The sequence below is a fragment of the Peromyscus californicus genome, unplaced genomic scaffold (assembly GCF_007827085.1).
Source record: "Peromyscus californicus insignis strain IS unplaced genomic scaffold, ASM782708v3 Scaffold_16__1_contigs__length_79575227, whole genome shotgun sequence".
Lineage (NCBI taxonomy): Eukaryota > Metazoa > Chordata > Mammalia > Rodentia > Cricetidae > Peromyscus > Peromyscus californicus.
In genome coordinates, this window is record NW_026294458.1 from 21518228 (window position 1) to 21534459 (window position 16232).

Genomic DNA, 16232 nt, shown 5'->3' on the forward strand with positions numbered 1-16232 from the left:
AACCAGTGAGTTGCAACACCTTTGGCAAGTCTCTATCTCCAAAAGTGTTTACATTACAATTCATAACTAGCAAAATTATAGTTATGAAGTAGCAACAAAAATAATTTTATGATTGGGGGCCACCATCCATGAGGAACTGGATTAAAGGGTGGCAACATTAGGAAGGCTGAGAACCACTGTTATATGCAAATATGAAACAGTCATAGTGAGAACTATTACTCTGTATAATCAATATGCAGTAATAATAGAAAAAGATTGTTAGGCAATGCCTAGGCTAAAAGGTGTACACACACACACACACACACACACACACACACGATGAGAAATAATAAAAGGGAACCCAGTTTAGGAGTATGAAGTAGGTAAAGAGGAATAGTCAGACTAGCTGGAAAAAATGCACTGTCATATGAAATTTTATTTTAAGGTATTTGGTATAGAGTGATACATAAATCTATGATGCTTACATAATAAATGATGTCATCCTCACATTGACTCTAAAACCACTCTCTGCCAGGGATCCCACAGCCACCACAATTGGCCAGTACCCAGAGTGGACAACATTAACCAAAGAATGGAATACCCACCCAATAAAGATGAAACCAGATATCTACACAAAGAAACTCTACAAAGGTCATCATTCCAGATGCCCAGATCTCAGTGCAAAACCACAAGCATGAACAATCAAGACAATATGCTTCATCCAGAAGCCAGCAACCCCTTTGCAATAGGCCTTGAGAAAAGCAATTTTGCTGAAGCACAAGACAAGGACTTCAAATAGCAATTTTGAATATGCTCAAGGACCTTAAAGAGGATATAAATAAATGCCTTAATGAAGACTGTGAAAATACAAACAGTTGAATGAAGTAATAAAAACAACTCAAGACATGAAAATAGAATTTAACAAAGAAATAAGTCATTAAAGAAAACCAAAATTGAAATAAAATTGGAAATGAAAAACTCAGAATGTCATAGAAAAACCTCAGAGTCTGTACATGTTCAACCCTCATCAGAGAAGCTTCTTCTTTCCGTAGGTAGGAATTAACACAGACACCCACAGACAATGTGTAAAGAGAACTCAGTCTTAACTGCGATGCTATTATCTCACCCCTGCCCTTAAGGGACCTAAGCAGTAGAGGCAGCAGAAAGATTCCAAGGGCCAGGGATGGAAGAAAACAAATAGAACCAAGACTGATACATACATACATGAATTCAGAGACTGTGGCAGCCTGCACAAGGCCTGCGCAGGTTTAAACCAGACAAAATCCCAGCGCTGAGAAGGGGAAGTGGACAAAGTCCCACCCCTAACTAAGAAGCTATTTGCAGTTGGCACCTGCCAGGAAGGGAAAATCAGTTTTCTCCAAAGGAGTATCACAGGGTGTATCGACTGTACTCCGGGGCAGGCCCTACGCCCAGGAGCAGTGGGGCAACACAAAATGAATGCCAGGTTTGTTTGTTTGCTTGTTTGTCGGGGGAGGGGTTCATTTTGTTTTGGCATTTTTTTTTTGGTCTGACTGGTTTTTGTTTGTTTTGATTTTCATTCTTGGTTTTGGTCTGCTTTTTTTCTTTTTTGGAAAGAGAGGACATAAAGTTGTGTGGGTAGGATCTGAGAGGAGTTGGGGAAAGGGAACAAATAGAATCAAAATATATTGTATGCAAAAAGAATTTTAACTAAAACAATTTTAAGCCAGTAAATAAAAATAAGTAAATGAGTGTCACCAAATTAAGCTGGGTAGCTACTACAGAGCATAAAAACATTATTGCCCCAAATAGTGGAGGAATTTTAATTAAGGTAGAAAAAACAAAAATGCAAAACAATTACCACAGGATAACAGGAGAGCAGAATGAGGAACCTTTGAATAATGCATTTGATAAATATAGTGAACATGCTATTTGTAAATAGAACTCAGTGAGTCCAAGTACATTCCCCGTGTGTGTTCTGGTCACCCTCCTAACTTCTCCACCCAGTTCAGTTCGAGTGTATTTACTGCTAGCTGAGGCTTGGTCATAACTTGGAAGAACTGTTAGAATTAAAACAGACTAACCAGTTTGTTGTCCTACACCTATATAACTTCAAGTGCTGTATTAAGTGTCCTTGTCAAACCTTGTATTGTTTCGGCTGAGAGATTTGAAACTGAATCTAATCCTATCCCCTTCTAGTAACATATTTCATATGTACAAGTTAATACTATTGGATATAACCTAAAGAACCTAGCCTACTCTAATTTACTTGGGCATGAAATTAACATCTTGTTAGGAGCTGATATATCTCTCTATTATAAACAAAACTAATATTTTATAACGATAGTTCTGGAAACATGTCTAATGCCTTAGAAAGTGAGAATTGTCAGAGAAAGTCATCATTTTCCATGTGTTTTTGTTGTTATGCCAGTGACATTAGAAATCTGACACATTCCCCAAATAAAGGCAATGAAATTAGTTTGCTGTCAAGAAAATTGATTGCATTGCTTAGTGTTCAATCTAATTTACTTATGTGAATCGACTAAAAACCTGACCATAAATCTGAGACCCAAAAACATTTGAGAATTTTGAGTAGTACAGTAGTTTGTAAAGATATTCATATTGAGTCTGGGGGGAAATGTTTATAGTGGTTTAACATCTGAGAGGATGGAAAAATGTAAAATCAGTATAAGAGACACAGGAGAATTGAGCAAAACAATATGAACAGATGATCTGAAACTTCGTTGGAAGCTATTACGTTTTCCTGTTTTGGAGCATGCTTAGTAAAAAGCCTATCCCACAGTAACATCACAAACCACTAGAACTGCTTAGACTGACTTAAAAATATTTTCCAGCTGAGGAGTGGTGGCGCACGCCTTCAATCCCAGTACTCAGGAAGCAGAGGCAGGCAGATCTCTGTGAGCTCAAGGCCAGCCTTGTCTTCAGAGTGAGTCCTAGGACAGGCTCCAAAGCCACACAGAGAAACCCTGTCCCAAACACACACACACACACACACACACACACACACACACACATATATATATATATATATATAATATATATTCCTATCCCATAAAGGATATCACTGTATTCAGAAGGTGATTTCAAAAATCAACTACTTTTCATTTTGTAGTACATTGAATTATCAATATCAACTGACAATCTAGTACCTTCAAAAGAACTGAAATCATACTCTCCCTTCTTATACAGAAGTCCAGAAAAATATATTTTTGCTAGTAAATCAACTCCCTAAAAAACATTTCCACATTTAGCTGACTAGCTGAGAATAACATATATCCTAATCACTTTAAAGTTGTATTTAGAAATAAAAGCTCCTTTTGAACAGTGAAATGTCAAAGTATCTTCTTGCTACATTCCTTCAGTGACCATTTATCTTTCATTTAATCAATTCTCTCCCCAATTATCACAGTAGGTCTACAGTATACTCTGCAAAGTTTAATATTTTATTGTTTACAACTACCTTCCATAAATCCTTTAAATGTAGTAATTTCTATCTTTAGTCTTCTAAAAGTTAAACACTCAGCATTATCTAGAAACTTAAGAATGATTCCCCAATATACTTACTAAATACTTTTTTAAATACTAGTATTTTATACATTTTGGAAAATTGGCCCTTCAGATATCAAAAATAAGTTAAGACACAGTATCCCCTTTTAAAATAAAAAATTATAACTACAAATAAGAAATTTTATAAAAATCATTTTGATATGTAGGAATAAAATTTTCAATTTTCTTATTGCAAAAAAACTAAATTTAAAGACTTTAATCAGGGAAATTATTTCATGCTTTTATTGGATATAGTCAATGTTATTTACAGCTATTAAACAATCATTAATTTGTTTAAATTTGTAATGATTCATTTATTTTTATTTTATGTGCATTAGTGTTTTGCTGGCATGTGTGCCTGTGTAAGGGCATTGGATCCATGATAATAGAGTTACAAACAGTTGCGACCTTCCATGTGGATGCTGGGAATTGAACCTGGGTCCCCTGGAAGATCAACTGGTGCTCTTAATCACCGAGGCATCTCCTCAGCCCTGATTAACTTATTTAACTGACTGGGAGCTTCATGGTTTTACCATATAGTTCAGGCTGGTCTTGAAATTGTGATCCTCGTTAAACAACCTAGAAGTGCTGTGATTATAACAAGCATATGCCTCCACACCTGACTGTGGCTATTAAATGATTATGCAAATGCTTTTCCAGAATATAACGTAGCAAATCAATCACGATAGTACTGAACGTAAACTGAAATTTAATTCTATGATTTTTTTTGCAAGTGCATCTTCAAATGAAGCCAAAAGGATGTCTAGAAAAATATGCAAAACTTTAAGAAATAGGAATTTCACTTTATTACTAGTAACTAAGCCTATAGATAAGCATGTTTGGAAATTATATAATATTTTAAATTTATTCTTTTTAAAATATACACAAAGCACTATTGACAGATCTTTTGTGAAAACTGTTGTCTATGGTGACTTCTAAAATCTATCAACATACTTCCTATATGTCTATAATCCCTTACTCGAACATGTTCCTATACTCTTATGCTCTTAAAATAAGCAAAATAGGTGGACTATGGTATGGAACAGTCTGGCTTTGGTTAATTTTTAAACCCTGTTTTATTTTTGGTTTTTAAGGTTTTTAACATATCAGTCCTGATTATAGCTTAATTCTTGATGATTTTCTTCCATAACCATTATTTTTTATTATTTCTTCTATTTGGGGGGATCATAGTATAATTACATCATTCCTCTTTTCCCTTTCCTACCTCCAAACTATCCCATATACCCTTCCTTGCTCTTTTTACAAATTCATGACATTTTCATTAATTTTGTATATATATATATATATATATATATATATATATATATATATATATTCCTAAGTATGTAAGTACAACCTTCTCAGTCTGCATAATGTTACATGTGTGTATGTTTTCAGGGCTATCCCTCTTCTACTGTTACTTTTAGTGACAGAAGCATAAAGCTACTGTCAGATGCTTTATCCATAGTAAGTGATCCTATGTTTTATTCCACCAGTTTATAAATATAGAAATGAAAAAAGTCAATACTTTTCAGGCAATATTTTATAATTATTTTCATACATAAAGATTACAGCAATTTGGAACTATGGTTGTGTCCTTGTGTCAATCTCAGTTATATAACTACACAAGTGAAAAAATATGAAATCATGAGATGAAAAGACATTGGAATCTTGAAGAAGTGATAGCAGAAAGGCATATATCTAGGTACTGGTCTTCCAACTCTTCTAAAATTCTAACCCCCTACAGTCCATGTTTGTATTTATGATTTTATGTCTCTTTTCTTGCTTGAGAAAAAAATATGCTATATTATCTAGTATGAGGATCATGATTATGGATCAGAAATTCCACTAGTTATCTTTATATTGGCTCTAAAAAGATCATGATAATAAATGTTTGTAAACAGTGAGTTAGCTAATTTAAGAGCTTATTCAGAACTTTATAACATCTGATTTTTGTCATTTTCTTAATTAGATCTGGAACATCTCGTGTGCCTGTGACTATCCATCTAATAATTTGAATCATTTCACAAATCATTTGGGAACAAAAGTGTTCTTAATATTCTGTATAATAAAACATAAAATAAACTTAATCTATAATCTCCCACTGTTTTTAGAAATATATACCAAATTCATAATGTAGACTCTCTCTTTCAATGATTTTCTTTTCTTTCTTTAATAAAATTTATTTCATAAAATTCTCTTTCCAAGAAACTGTTCAAAATAAGATCTATGTTTTTCTAAGCATGCTACTAGTATTTTCTTTGCTCCTATTCATTCATTCACTTACTCAGTAAATATTTGACTACATTTTATATGGAAAGTGATATTGTATGCACCAGTTATATATATTATATATGTATATATAATATATATAATAAAGCCCTTCCTTCATGGAGTTTATACTGTAAGGGGAGAAGTAGACAACACACACACATATACATGTAATTTATTAACAAATAATTTTAATAATTATCAAGACAAAGTTATCCTAATACAAGTACAGAGTAAAGGATTTTTCAGCACGGGTCAGTGAGGCCCTCTCTGATATGGTAACAAACTCAGCACTGAATGGTGTGAAGGAACCAGATAAGGCAAAGAGAGCAACTATTTAGGAATCCAGGAGGAGGTAGGAAGGAGAGTGTTCTAAGTGAAGAATGAATATAAAAAGACGTGCGGTAGAAATTATGTTTGAGAAACAGCAAGAACGACAGGCGGTGGTGGCGCACACCTTTAATCCCAGTCAGCACTTGGGAGGCAGGGACAGGCAGATCTCCGTGAGTTCGAGGCCAGCCTGGTCTACAGAGCGAGATCCAGGACAGGCACCAAAACTACACAGAGAAACCCTGTCTCGAAAAAGAGAGAGAGAGAGAGAGAGAGAGAGAGAGAGAGAGAGAGAGAGAGAGAGAGAGAGAGAGAGAGAGAGAGAGAGAAACAACAAGTTGGACAACGTAGGTAGTAGGGTATACAAGAAATAACAGTTGAAAATAGTTTTATAAAGAGGCAGATGATTTGAAACTTTTGAAGTGATAGTAGAACTTTAAGGTTGTTTTTTTTTTTTTTTCATATTTCCTGAGACAGGATTTTTCAGTATAGTCCTGGCTGTCCTAGAACTTGCTCTGTAGACCAGGATGTCCTTGAACTCAGAGATTTGCCTGCCTCTGCCTCCCAAGTGCTGGCATTAAGTGTGTGCCACCATGCCTACCCTTATTACTTTTAGGAGAAATGGAAAGCCATTGGAGAGTTTGAATAGGAATAGTATGTGATTTAAGTTATAAAAGGATTTCTTCTACCTGTTAAGAGATAAGGTTATAGTGAGGCCTGAGTGAAATAGGGGAGAACATAGAATGCTAAATGGTATCAGCCCATTCAGAAAATATTAGAGGCTTTAATCAAGGTATTAGAATAATAAGTGAAGAGATTTGATCATATTTAATGTACATTTTGAATGAAGAGTTAAGGAAATAGTCTACTTTTTCAAAGTCTCCAGATACCTTAGGAACTTATTATATTGGCTTTTCATGAAATAAAAAAGCAAAAAGAATCTGGATTTAAGAACTAAATGTGCTGAAATTATTAACTATGCTGGGAAACCTCAGGATTTAAATTCTCTGATCTCTCCTGTCTTAGTGACAGAATTTAAACAGCACTTCTTGTTCCCCCCTTACATGGCTATTATGAAAGTTCAATAAAATACTTCTCAAACTAATTTTAACTTAATCAACCTGCTAGATTAGCAAAAACTGTGAAGTATACACATGGAAACTAATGGCTCATTAAATGCTAAAATCTAGTAAACTGCTCTTCAATAAAAATATCAAATTGGGATGTGGATCCATTAACCGTAAGGATAAAAAAATGTGTAATATACAATATGTATGACTTGATACTAGGTTTGCTTTATATGCATATCGTATCATTTGAATAAATAAAGACTAAAAATTGTGCAAATGAATTTGCAATGAGCTATGGAAGACAAATCCACACAGAACTTACAGAATTCTAATCAGAGAACCAATGCTCAGTAACCAAAAATATATTTGTCCTTCATCAAGTGAGTTGTAAAGTGCAGTGTATTTATATGTCTTCAAATTAAAATGTTTAATACTATGTGTGTTTTCGGTGACAATAAAATAGAGCCCAGTCTGCACTTGTAGAGGACATGAGTTTGTCTGCCAGAACCTTTGTCAGATGGTTCACAGCCTCCAATGCCTCTGGCCTCTGTGGGTGTATACACACACACACACACACACACACACACACACACACACAGAGAGAGAGAGAGAGAGAGAGAGAGAGAGAGAGAGAGAGAGAGAGAGAGAGAGAGATGTGCATATATACACATAATTTAAAATAAATCTTTGGGCTGAAGAAATAACCAGCAGTTAAGAGCACTGATGGCTCCTCCAGAGGATCCAGTTAGATTCCCAGCACTTGCATGGTGGCTCTCAACTGTCTGTAACCCAGGAATCCAGTGCCGCCTTCTGGCCTCCATGGACATGAGGCACACAAGCAGTACATAGACATACATGCACACAAAACACCCACACACATAAAACAAAAATAAGAATTGTTTCAATACATAATTATTGGTAGTTTTTGTTTTTTAGCTTAACCTATTTTCAGTTAAGCAACCAATGATGTCATTCTGTTAAAAAGCACATCAACGCCTAGTTCTCAATATTAACTGTGCCTGAGAATCTTCTATGGGGCTTTTTTTAATGCCAATTTCTGGGCCTTATCCCTGGATACTTTGATTCTCTAACACTGGGGTGAGGCTAGAACTCATCAAGAACCCCTATTCTGTTAGTAGGGGACACTCAAACAACTAAGTGAGATATAAAAGCAAAACAACACATTTGCTTTTCAGGACATTCATAGTATAAAGGCAGAAACATTTTAAAAAGTAAAGTGAACAGAAGCAGTGGTCAGAACTGGTCTCATAGAGGTGGTCCTTAAAAAAATGGTAAAGGCTAACTGAGAGTTCTCCAATTATACATATTAAAGGTTAAGAGCTGGTCTAAATGAAGTCAAGGAATGGGAAGAAGCATTAGATGTATGAAAAAATGATGCTCTAGAGCAATATAATATGCCTAGGGAACCAAGGAAATAAATATAAGCAGGAAGGTAAATGGGACACCTTTCTTAAGAGAACTATAAGAAAATCAAGATTAAAATGTATTATATAAAGCAGTGTTTTCAAATTGAGTTTCCCAGAATTCATATTTGGGAAAGGTAGTTCGTGTATGTTGCAAGTAGCTGAGTAAAATGGCACTCAAATGCACATATTGAACTTGAAATAGGTTATAATAAACTTAGGCATTAGCCTGTTTCTCTGATCTTGAGCATTTTTTCATTTATGATGAAGAGCTTAGCTTTACTTTTTTGAAGGATAACAAATGCCTATACTTGCCTATGGACAGTATTATACAAAAACACAAAATACAAAAAGTATTGATTGGCTGTATAACTTGTTATAATTCATCAAATAAATTTAAGCCAATAAAGCATCACATTTATTTGTTTTAATCAGTTTTACTGGAGTTGAACAAGACTTTTGTTTCTAGAGAATTACTGCTCTATGGAAACTAACATAGAATTTGTCCCAGGCAAATCATATTGCATTTGGATAATAACATTATTACAACAAAATGAAGTATAATAAGGTAAAATAAGAAGTGAGGAAATCAGAACGTATTTTCAAGATACAAATCAAGAAAATAAGATGAAATGAACAAGTACTGGGATGGGAAATGGCATAAAACTCAGAAATACAAAGGAAATAGGATTTGATTATTCATCAGATAGTAAAGGGAGGGGCTTCGTTCAGAAAAACAGGATCTAGATTTCCACTTCAGTTTTAGCCATGATGAAACGGTAAAAGCACCCAGAAGGTGCTGACTTCCTACTATTCAGAAGAGAATGTTCTTTGCGCATATAATCACTAAGTCTAAATGAAGTCCTCATTTCAATAACAGCTCTAATTTTGGATTTCCTTAATCCATTTTATATATCCATTATAGACTATGTTACCTATAATATAGTTACATAATCTCTTTTCAAAATTAACTGTAGTCCTTGCCAAAGATGCTATTGTATTTTCCTTATCTGGTGTGACTTCAGTACTATTAATGCATAGCTAATATAGCTATCTAGCCTCATAATTTATTTGAAAGTTATTACCCTAAATAATATATTACATTATTTAATATATTATTTATATTATATTATATATAATATATTGTAATGACTATATTTGTTCTACTACAAACAAGGTGATTTTTTTAACTTTAACGATATAAATATTTTATCACCCCTCCCAACTTGTGTCTTGGCTTCCCCGCATTTTCTTCTCAGATTCTAATAAGCTTTCTTTCAGATAAAGAAAACAAAAATTTATTCCCATACTACAGATGCAGAAATCAAGGTTCCAGGGAGAAAAATATCTTCCCCATGATAGCATAGCTGGCAAATGACAGGGTTTTAAATAGTTTTTTTTTTGTTTTGTTTTGTTTTTTTGGTTTTTCAAGACAGGGTTTCTCTGTATAGCTTTGCGCCTTTCCTGGATCTCGCTCTGTAGCCCAGGCTGGCCTCGAACTCACAGAGATCCGCCTGCCTCTGCCTCCCGAGTGCTGGGATTAAAGGCGTGCGCCACCACTGCCCGGCCTAAATGGTTTTTTAAAAAGTCCGATTCATCGGATTTGCAGGCCAGTGTTCTTCCTACCATGCCATATGTATTCAAAATAGCACATACTTAACTTCTGCCACTTGTCATGACCATTCATTTCTTAATAAACTTGTAGGTGACCACGTGCTGCGCTTTATTTCCTGTATTTACACATACTTTTGATTTTTTTTATTTAAAACTTTCTCTACCAGCTTTACAGCCTCAACTGCCCAACATCCCTCTGGTTCAGACGTCTACCTGTTTTGTTCTAATTTTATCTCTAATAAAATTCTTCTGTATCACTATCACCTTCATTAATTGAGAGGATTAAGAATTTTTTTCAGAATGTAGGAAAGGAAATAGAAAAAAATAGAGAATCAAGATGTAATTCTCCTGCACAGCAATTCGAATTTGGCTCCCAGGACTCTTCCCATGCTTGCTTCAGGACAACCATATTAAGCTCTTCCTTAGACTCATATAATATCTATTACATCATATGAAGGGGGAGATCATTATTGTATTCAAGCTTCACACAATTGATTAAATCTGTTTAATTCTAAATAAGCTTGAACTTTTAAGTAAACTAATAGCTATAGATTTAATATTTTATATAATCCTTCTAGGAAAAGCTGAGGTAATGACTAAAACCTTATTATATATCATTTGTTTACTATAAAATTAAGAATTTGCAATTCTTTTTTGAAGTCTAAAATTATTTGGTACTTAATTCTTGTAGCTTCTAAAGTTTACTATTTTTCCTATTATGTATTCAAACACATTTATAAAACTATATCCATTTGTATCATACAAATCACTCAAAGCTTTTTTCCTTGTATAAATCATGCCAAAATTATAATCAAAGGCAACCCCCAAAAAGAGCAATAAAGGAAATATATTACATTATAAAGTGATACTATAATATCTTTATATAGTAATGTTACATCTGTTGTATTAATTCTCATTTTCTTTCCTTGTCCAAAAGTCTGCTTGTTTATTAGAAGCCCAAAATCAAAATATAACTGCCTAAAATTTTTTCTCACTAAACCAGAACACTGGTTACTTTGGAATTTTTTATGAGTATTGCAGGTTTTCACAAGCATTAAGCCCATAGAAACTGTATATTCATGAAGGGTCTAAAACCCTTTTTTTCATATCTAGAATTTTAAGAAAGTATCATTGGACACATAAATCTATTACCTCCCTAATTCTAGCAACATGGTAAGAGCGTTATTCATTTTACACTGAACAGAGAAATAGAACTAGCAATCAGTTTCTCTGGATAACACAGGAAACCAAGTGACTATCATTTCTCCTTCAGTTCACTATTTATACACAAGTATATTTTGTCCACTTTACTGGGCCTTAACGTCTTGCAAAGACTACTTTTCCTGTGTGTCTTCCTTCTCTTTAAACTACCGTTGCTTTTTACAAATTAATGCCCAAGCTGAAGTCTGATTTTAACTGACCTAGTACCAGGCTCTTTGAGGTTGGCGTCCCAACAGTTTCCAGCCCTGCGTACGTATGCACGTGTGTGTATGTGTATTCCATGTGCGTTTCCTTCTTTCTTCACAACAGTAAAATGAAAATTGAACAGGCCTTAAAGCCAACTCGAAACTTACCTTGCAAATCTGGAAATATTCGGAAGTCAGGCTCTCCTGGATCTCCTCTCGGAGAACCCCTGCAGTCCCTCCTGGATGGACGGAGCCACTGCCAGCCCCACCACTGTTACTGGCACTGCCGCTACCACTGCCCGGAGAAGAGGCAGTTAAGCCATCCAAAACTTTTCGGAAATTAAACTTCTTCATTTTAAACACTGTTGAGAAATGGAAAGGAAAGAGAAGGGGTGACGAACATGGAATCCTACGGGGCAAAAGCCTCTCTCTTTTCATTAGTCAAGACCGGAGGAGCTAGTCCCCATTTTCCGAGCATTGGATGTAGTCGAGTGGAGATTGGGGCTCAGGCTTCATTTTGTCGAAATTTTAACTTTAAAAGGCATGTCTTTATAAAAATAAAGAGAACACAACTCCGAGAGCAACAGTATTCCTTCCTCACACATCAGATTTTCAAGGGCTCTATCCCCAGCTGTAGCTCTGCTTTATCAGCACTGGGGTAAAAATAAAAGGCAGTGTCATCCTCGTCATTAACATTGTATCATCATTATTATACAATCAAGCCAGAGCCCACAGACCAAGACCCTCTGGATCGTCCTGAAAGGGGGTTGGGGGGGGCTTTCCTTCGTAAGGGTCAGCTCCGAAAATTTTATTATCAGAAAAAGCAATGTTGTGAGGGAGCCAATATTTACCCTGCCACCATGTTCGGGGCTCTCCCCCATCATCATCAACGCTCTCCCTTTCTCAATAGGAATTGGGGGATAGGGCAAAAAAAAAAAAATGGCTTTTTCCATCTCTTATTCCCCAAAACCCGGACCCCAAAACATCTGCGGGTGACTCACGGCCACAGTCGACGGGAGGGGCGAGCGGGGTGGGGGGGGGGGACCGTCTGCCTCCACCTGTCCCCGTCTCCTCTCTCCTGCCCCTCTCCCGCCCCTGGTCTCCCGTGTCCCCTGCCCGCCCGGCTCCCCTTCTGCACAGCGGCGGCTCCCGGGGGGGGGGGGGGGGGGATGTGAGGCGGCGGTGACGCCTGCGGGCCCGAGTCCCGCCTCAGCCTGCAGGGCGCGCAGCGCTGGCTCCCTCGCTCCCTTCTGCCGAGCAGGGCGCCGGGGCCGCCACCGCGGGGCTGCGAGCCCCTGGAGCCCTCACCGACAGCCGCGCTCGCTCGCCACACGCACCTCACAGACAGCGGCGCGGGCGCCGGCTCCCTCTCTCACGGACACACACACACACACACACACACACACACACACACGCTCACCAGCACGCACACAGGTGTGAGAGCAAGCCGCGATGGGACGGCACGGCTGTCCCTCGGGACCCCAGACTTAGCACCTTCCGCAGACGCCGCTCGCCAGCCGCCGGCCAGCCCGGGAGGCGGAGGGCGCGGAGGCTGCGGGCGCGCAGGCAGGCGGGCGGGCGACGGTCCAGCCCGGCTCCGGCCGCTTCTCGGGTCCCTCTGGTCCTGGTGCCTGGCGCTCTCCGAGGTCCTAACCGAGAGGGCGGGTCTGCCGCAGGCTCCGCCCCCGCCGTGGGAGGTAGGCCCCGCCCCAGCCGGCCCGCGCCCTCCTCCCTCTCCCAGACTCTCGCGGCGGGGGCGGGACACTCTAGGCGCCAGAGGGCGGGACATCCTCTCGCCAATCACAAGCTCCACTGACCCGAGTCCCCGGGACTCCAGACAGGAGAGAAGTTTGGGGATAGGTCGGACGAAAAGCCAGTGACAGGAGGAGGGGGGATCATTTAGGAAAGTAGGTGAGGTATTTGATTGACAGCCATCCTAGCCAGTATGCCCGGGCGCCGTGCTTTGGGGGCTGTAATTGGCGCTACCTGTTGAAGGACGCAAGTGTGAATCAATAGAATGCTTGCAAGCTTGAGAACTTGCGCTCCTGGAGTCCGAGGCTGCAGGAAGGGTTACCTTGGGTCTCGCTCTAGACCACAGTGTGAAGTGGGCTTTTCTGTAGCCTTTTCTTTCCCTGAATCTCTTCCTGCTCACCAGGTACTTCTATTGGGCTCCCCTCGCAGCCCTGCTATCTGCTTTTAATCCCTACAAAGTCTTAGCCTCCTAACGGCTTAGCAGGTCATCTGTACCAAAATGAAGTGGTTTTCGATGGAATATTGGCTTCCAAATCTTAAGGAATTGATTACCCAGCTTTGCACAGCCTATGAAATAGAACGTTCCCCTTCTTCACATAGACAAATTAAAATTTTAAGGAAACCATTCTCTCAAACCTTGTCAAGATGCATTTTAAGCTTTTTCTCATTTGGATCATTATGGGAAATACTCTATTCCATACAGGAAAACAAAAACAGTGCTCCATCGTGGGAAGACGTAGTTCTGAGCCCTGACTGGTTGTTCTTAAAAGGCAGCTCAGGGTCCATAACTCACAGTATACTTCAATCTGAGCAACACAACAGAGACCGTTAGTAACCATCCCAATATTTATTGTCTTATATCTTAGATATAGGATGACACTAGCGCCCCCCCCTTCTCTTTCAGAGCAGATGAGAGAAAGGGAAGGGGAGACTTGAATGTTACAGGAATTACTCAAGCACATAGCGAAAGAACAGTGGCAATGGAATAGCGCTCAGATTTTCCAATCCCCTGCTCAATGGTCACATTTTCATTTTGAGTGTTTTACTCCTTAATGTTTGCATTATTACTTTGTAACCCCCCCCCCCTTTATACTTTCATTGCCCCAACTTCTTAATGGCAGGAATGGAATTTTGTCCTTCTAGCTAATTTAGTACCTGGCACAATATTTCACTTGTAAAAGACATATAAGGGCTTTGGACAATGGGCTAGTAAATGCCTATCAGTTAAAGATTTATGAGATGATACTCAACATTTTGTGCTTTGGAGGGGTGGAAAATAAGTGTAGAAACAAAGTCCATATCTGTTATACACTAGATCTTGGTATTAGGCATTGTTGAATAAAATGATGGATTTTTGAATGCTTTCTTTCCTTCAGCAAAAGTTGACCTACCTGCAACTCCTTAAGTGTTCAATGAATGAAAATAAGTCCATAGCATGTGGAGGTCTGGTCTTGTGGTGAAAGCAAAGAAAGAAAATATCCCATTCAGCAAAGAGAGATAGAATGTTTACAAACAAAACCTGAATCACTTATCACCAACATTGCACTGTCACAAACTATGTGGTGGTCTGTAGTCTGTAAAACAAAAGTCTGAAAAGGGGAACGCATATGAAACAGATTGACAAAAGCTTTTCTGAAGACCTCAAAGGGAATTCAACAACCTGCTGAGTTAAAAAAAAAAAAAAAAGCGATAAAGCACACAGCCATGCAGCTGGAACAACAAATAGGTATGAAAAATAGAAAAGTCATGTCAAAATATATACATGGTTCTGGGGCTGGAGAGATGGCTCAGCGGTTAAGAGCACTGGCTGCTCTTCCAGAGGACCTGGGTTCAATTCTCAGCACCTACATGGCAGCTTACAACTGTCTGTAACTCCAGTTCCAGGGGACCCAACACCCTCACACAGACATGCAGGCAGGCAAAACACCAACACATATAAAGTAAAAATAAATAAATCATTATACATATATATATATATATATATACATATGTATGTTTCCAAATAAATATTAGAAACTTAAAACCGCTGATAATGTGACTTGGTGGTGAAACAGCTATCTAACATGTGCAAGACCCTGCTCTTGTCCTCATAAATATATACACAAATAAAATGAAATACTATATGTAGGACTCTCTGGCATTATTCTAAATATTAGGAATATTCTACAGTAGCACAATAACATACACATGGTAAGTATCCAGCATATATTAACTTGACTAAAAGATGAATGTGAAAATTTTAAAATAATTGTAACAAGTAAGAGAGAGAAAAATCTCCTGTGAACAGAAAATACGGTGATGACACCCGAGACAATGGGCAAAGATAGAAATTGGCAAAAGGGCAGAAGGCACCTTGGATGCTGGGAAACAGCACATACACTGTCACAGAAGACTCTCACTACATGAATCATGGTGAAATATATGAGGAAGCACATTCCATCCTGAATTAAAAGGCAACAGGGTGTTATTCTACAAACCATTTGGTAGCAGGAATGAGGTCAGAGCATACAGCATATCTTAAAAACAATGGGAAAATACCAAAGCTGGATAAAGTAATGATCACCCCACTGTAACCTTAAAGAATAGCCTCACACTGTGGAATTGCCTGAGTAGAGTTTCTGCATAAACCCTGACGTCTTCCTACCTATAGGGTAAGTACAAAGAGCTACCAGAAAGAACAATTGTCTGAGCTTGATACTTGCAACAAGGTAATTAAATCATTCAATGAAACCAATAAACTGGAAGGAGTTTTAGAATATGTGTTGGGAACATGTTACAACTCACTTTAAGGAATTATAATCTTGGGCTCAAGGCAACAATGAGGCTAATCCAAGCCACTT

The 16232-nt window shown here is 38.0% G+C and overlaps 1 protein-coding gene across 13 annotated transcripts in view; it reads right to left on the reverse strand.

Annotated features, from left to right (window-relative positions):
* Nucleotides 1–13277, reverse strand: part of Stxbp5l (syntaxin binding protein 5L) — a 239596-nt gene extending 226319 nt beyond the window's left edge. For 6 of the 13 annotated variants that reach the window (XM_052740647.1, XM_052740651.1, XM_052740643.1 and 3 more), the window contains exons 1-2: nucleotides 13135–13277; nucleotides 11809–12002 (exon numbers count right to left, since the gene is read on the reverse strand). In XM_052740647.1, the coding sequence (XP_052596607.1) occupies nucleotides 11809–11994 (186 nt within the window). In that variant the 5' untranslated portion in view covers nucleotides 11995–12002; nucleotides 13135–13277. Of the gene's footprint in view, nucleotides 1–11808; nucleotides 12003–12491; nucleotides 12514–12641; nucleotides 12665–13134 lie in introns of those variants that run through there. The other 7 variants (XM_052740654.1, XM_052740649.1, XM_052740646.1 and 4 more) reach the window with 4 other exon arrangements.
* Between the last annotated feature and the right edge of the window lie 2955 nt (nucleotides 13278–16232).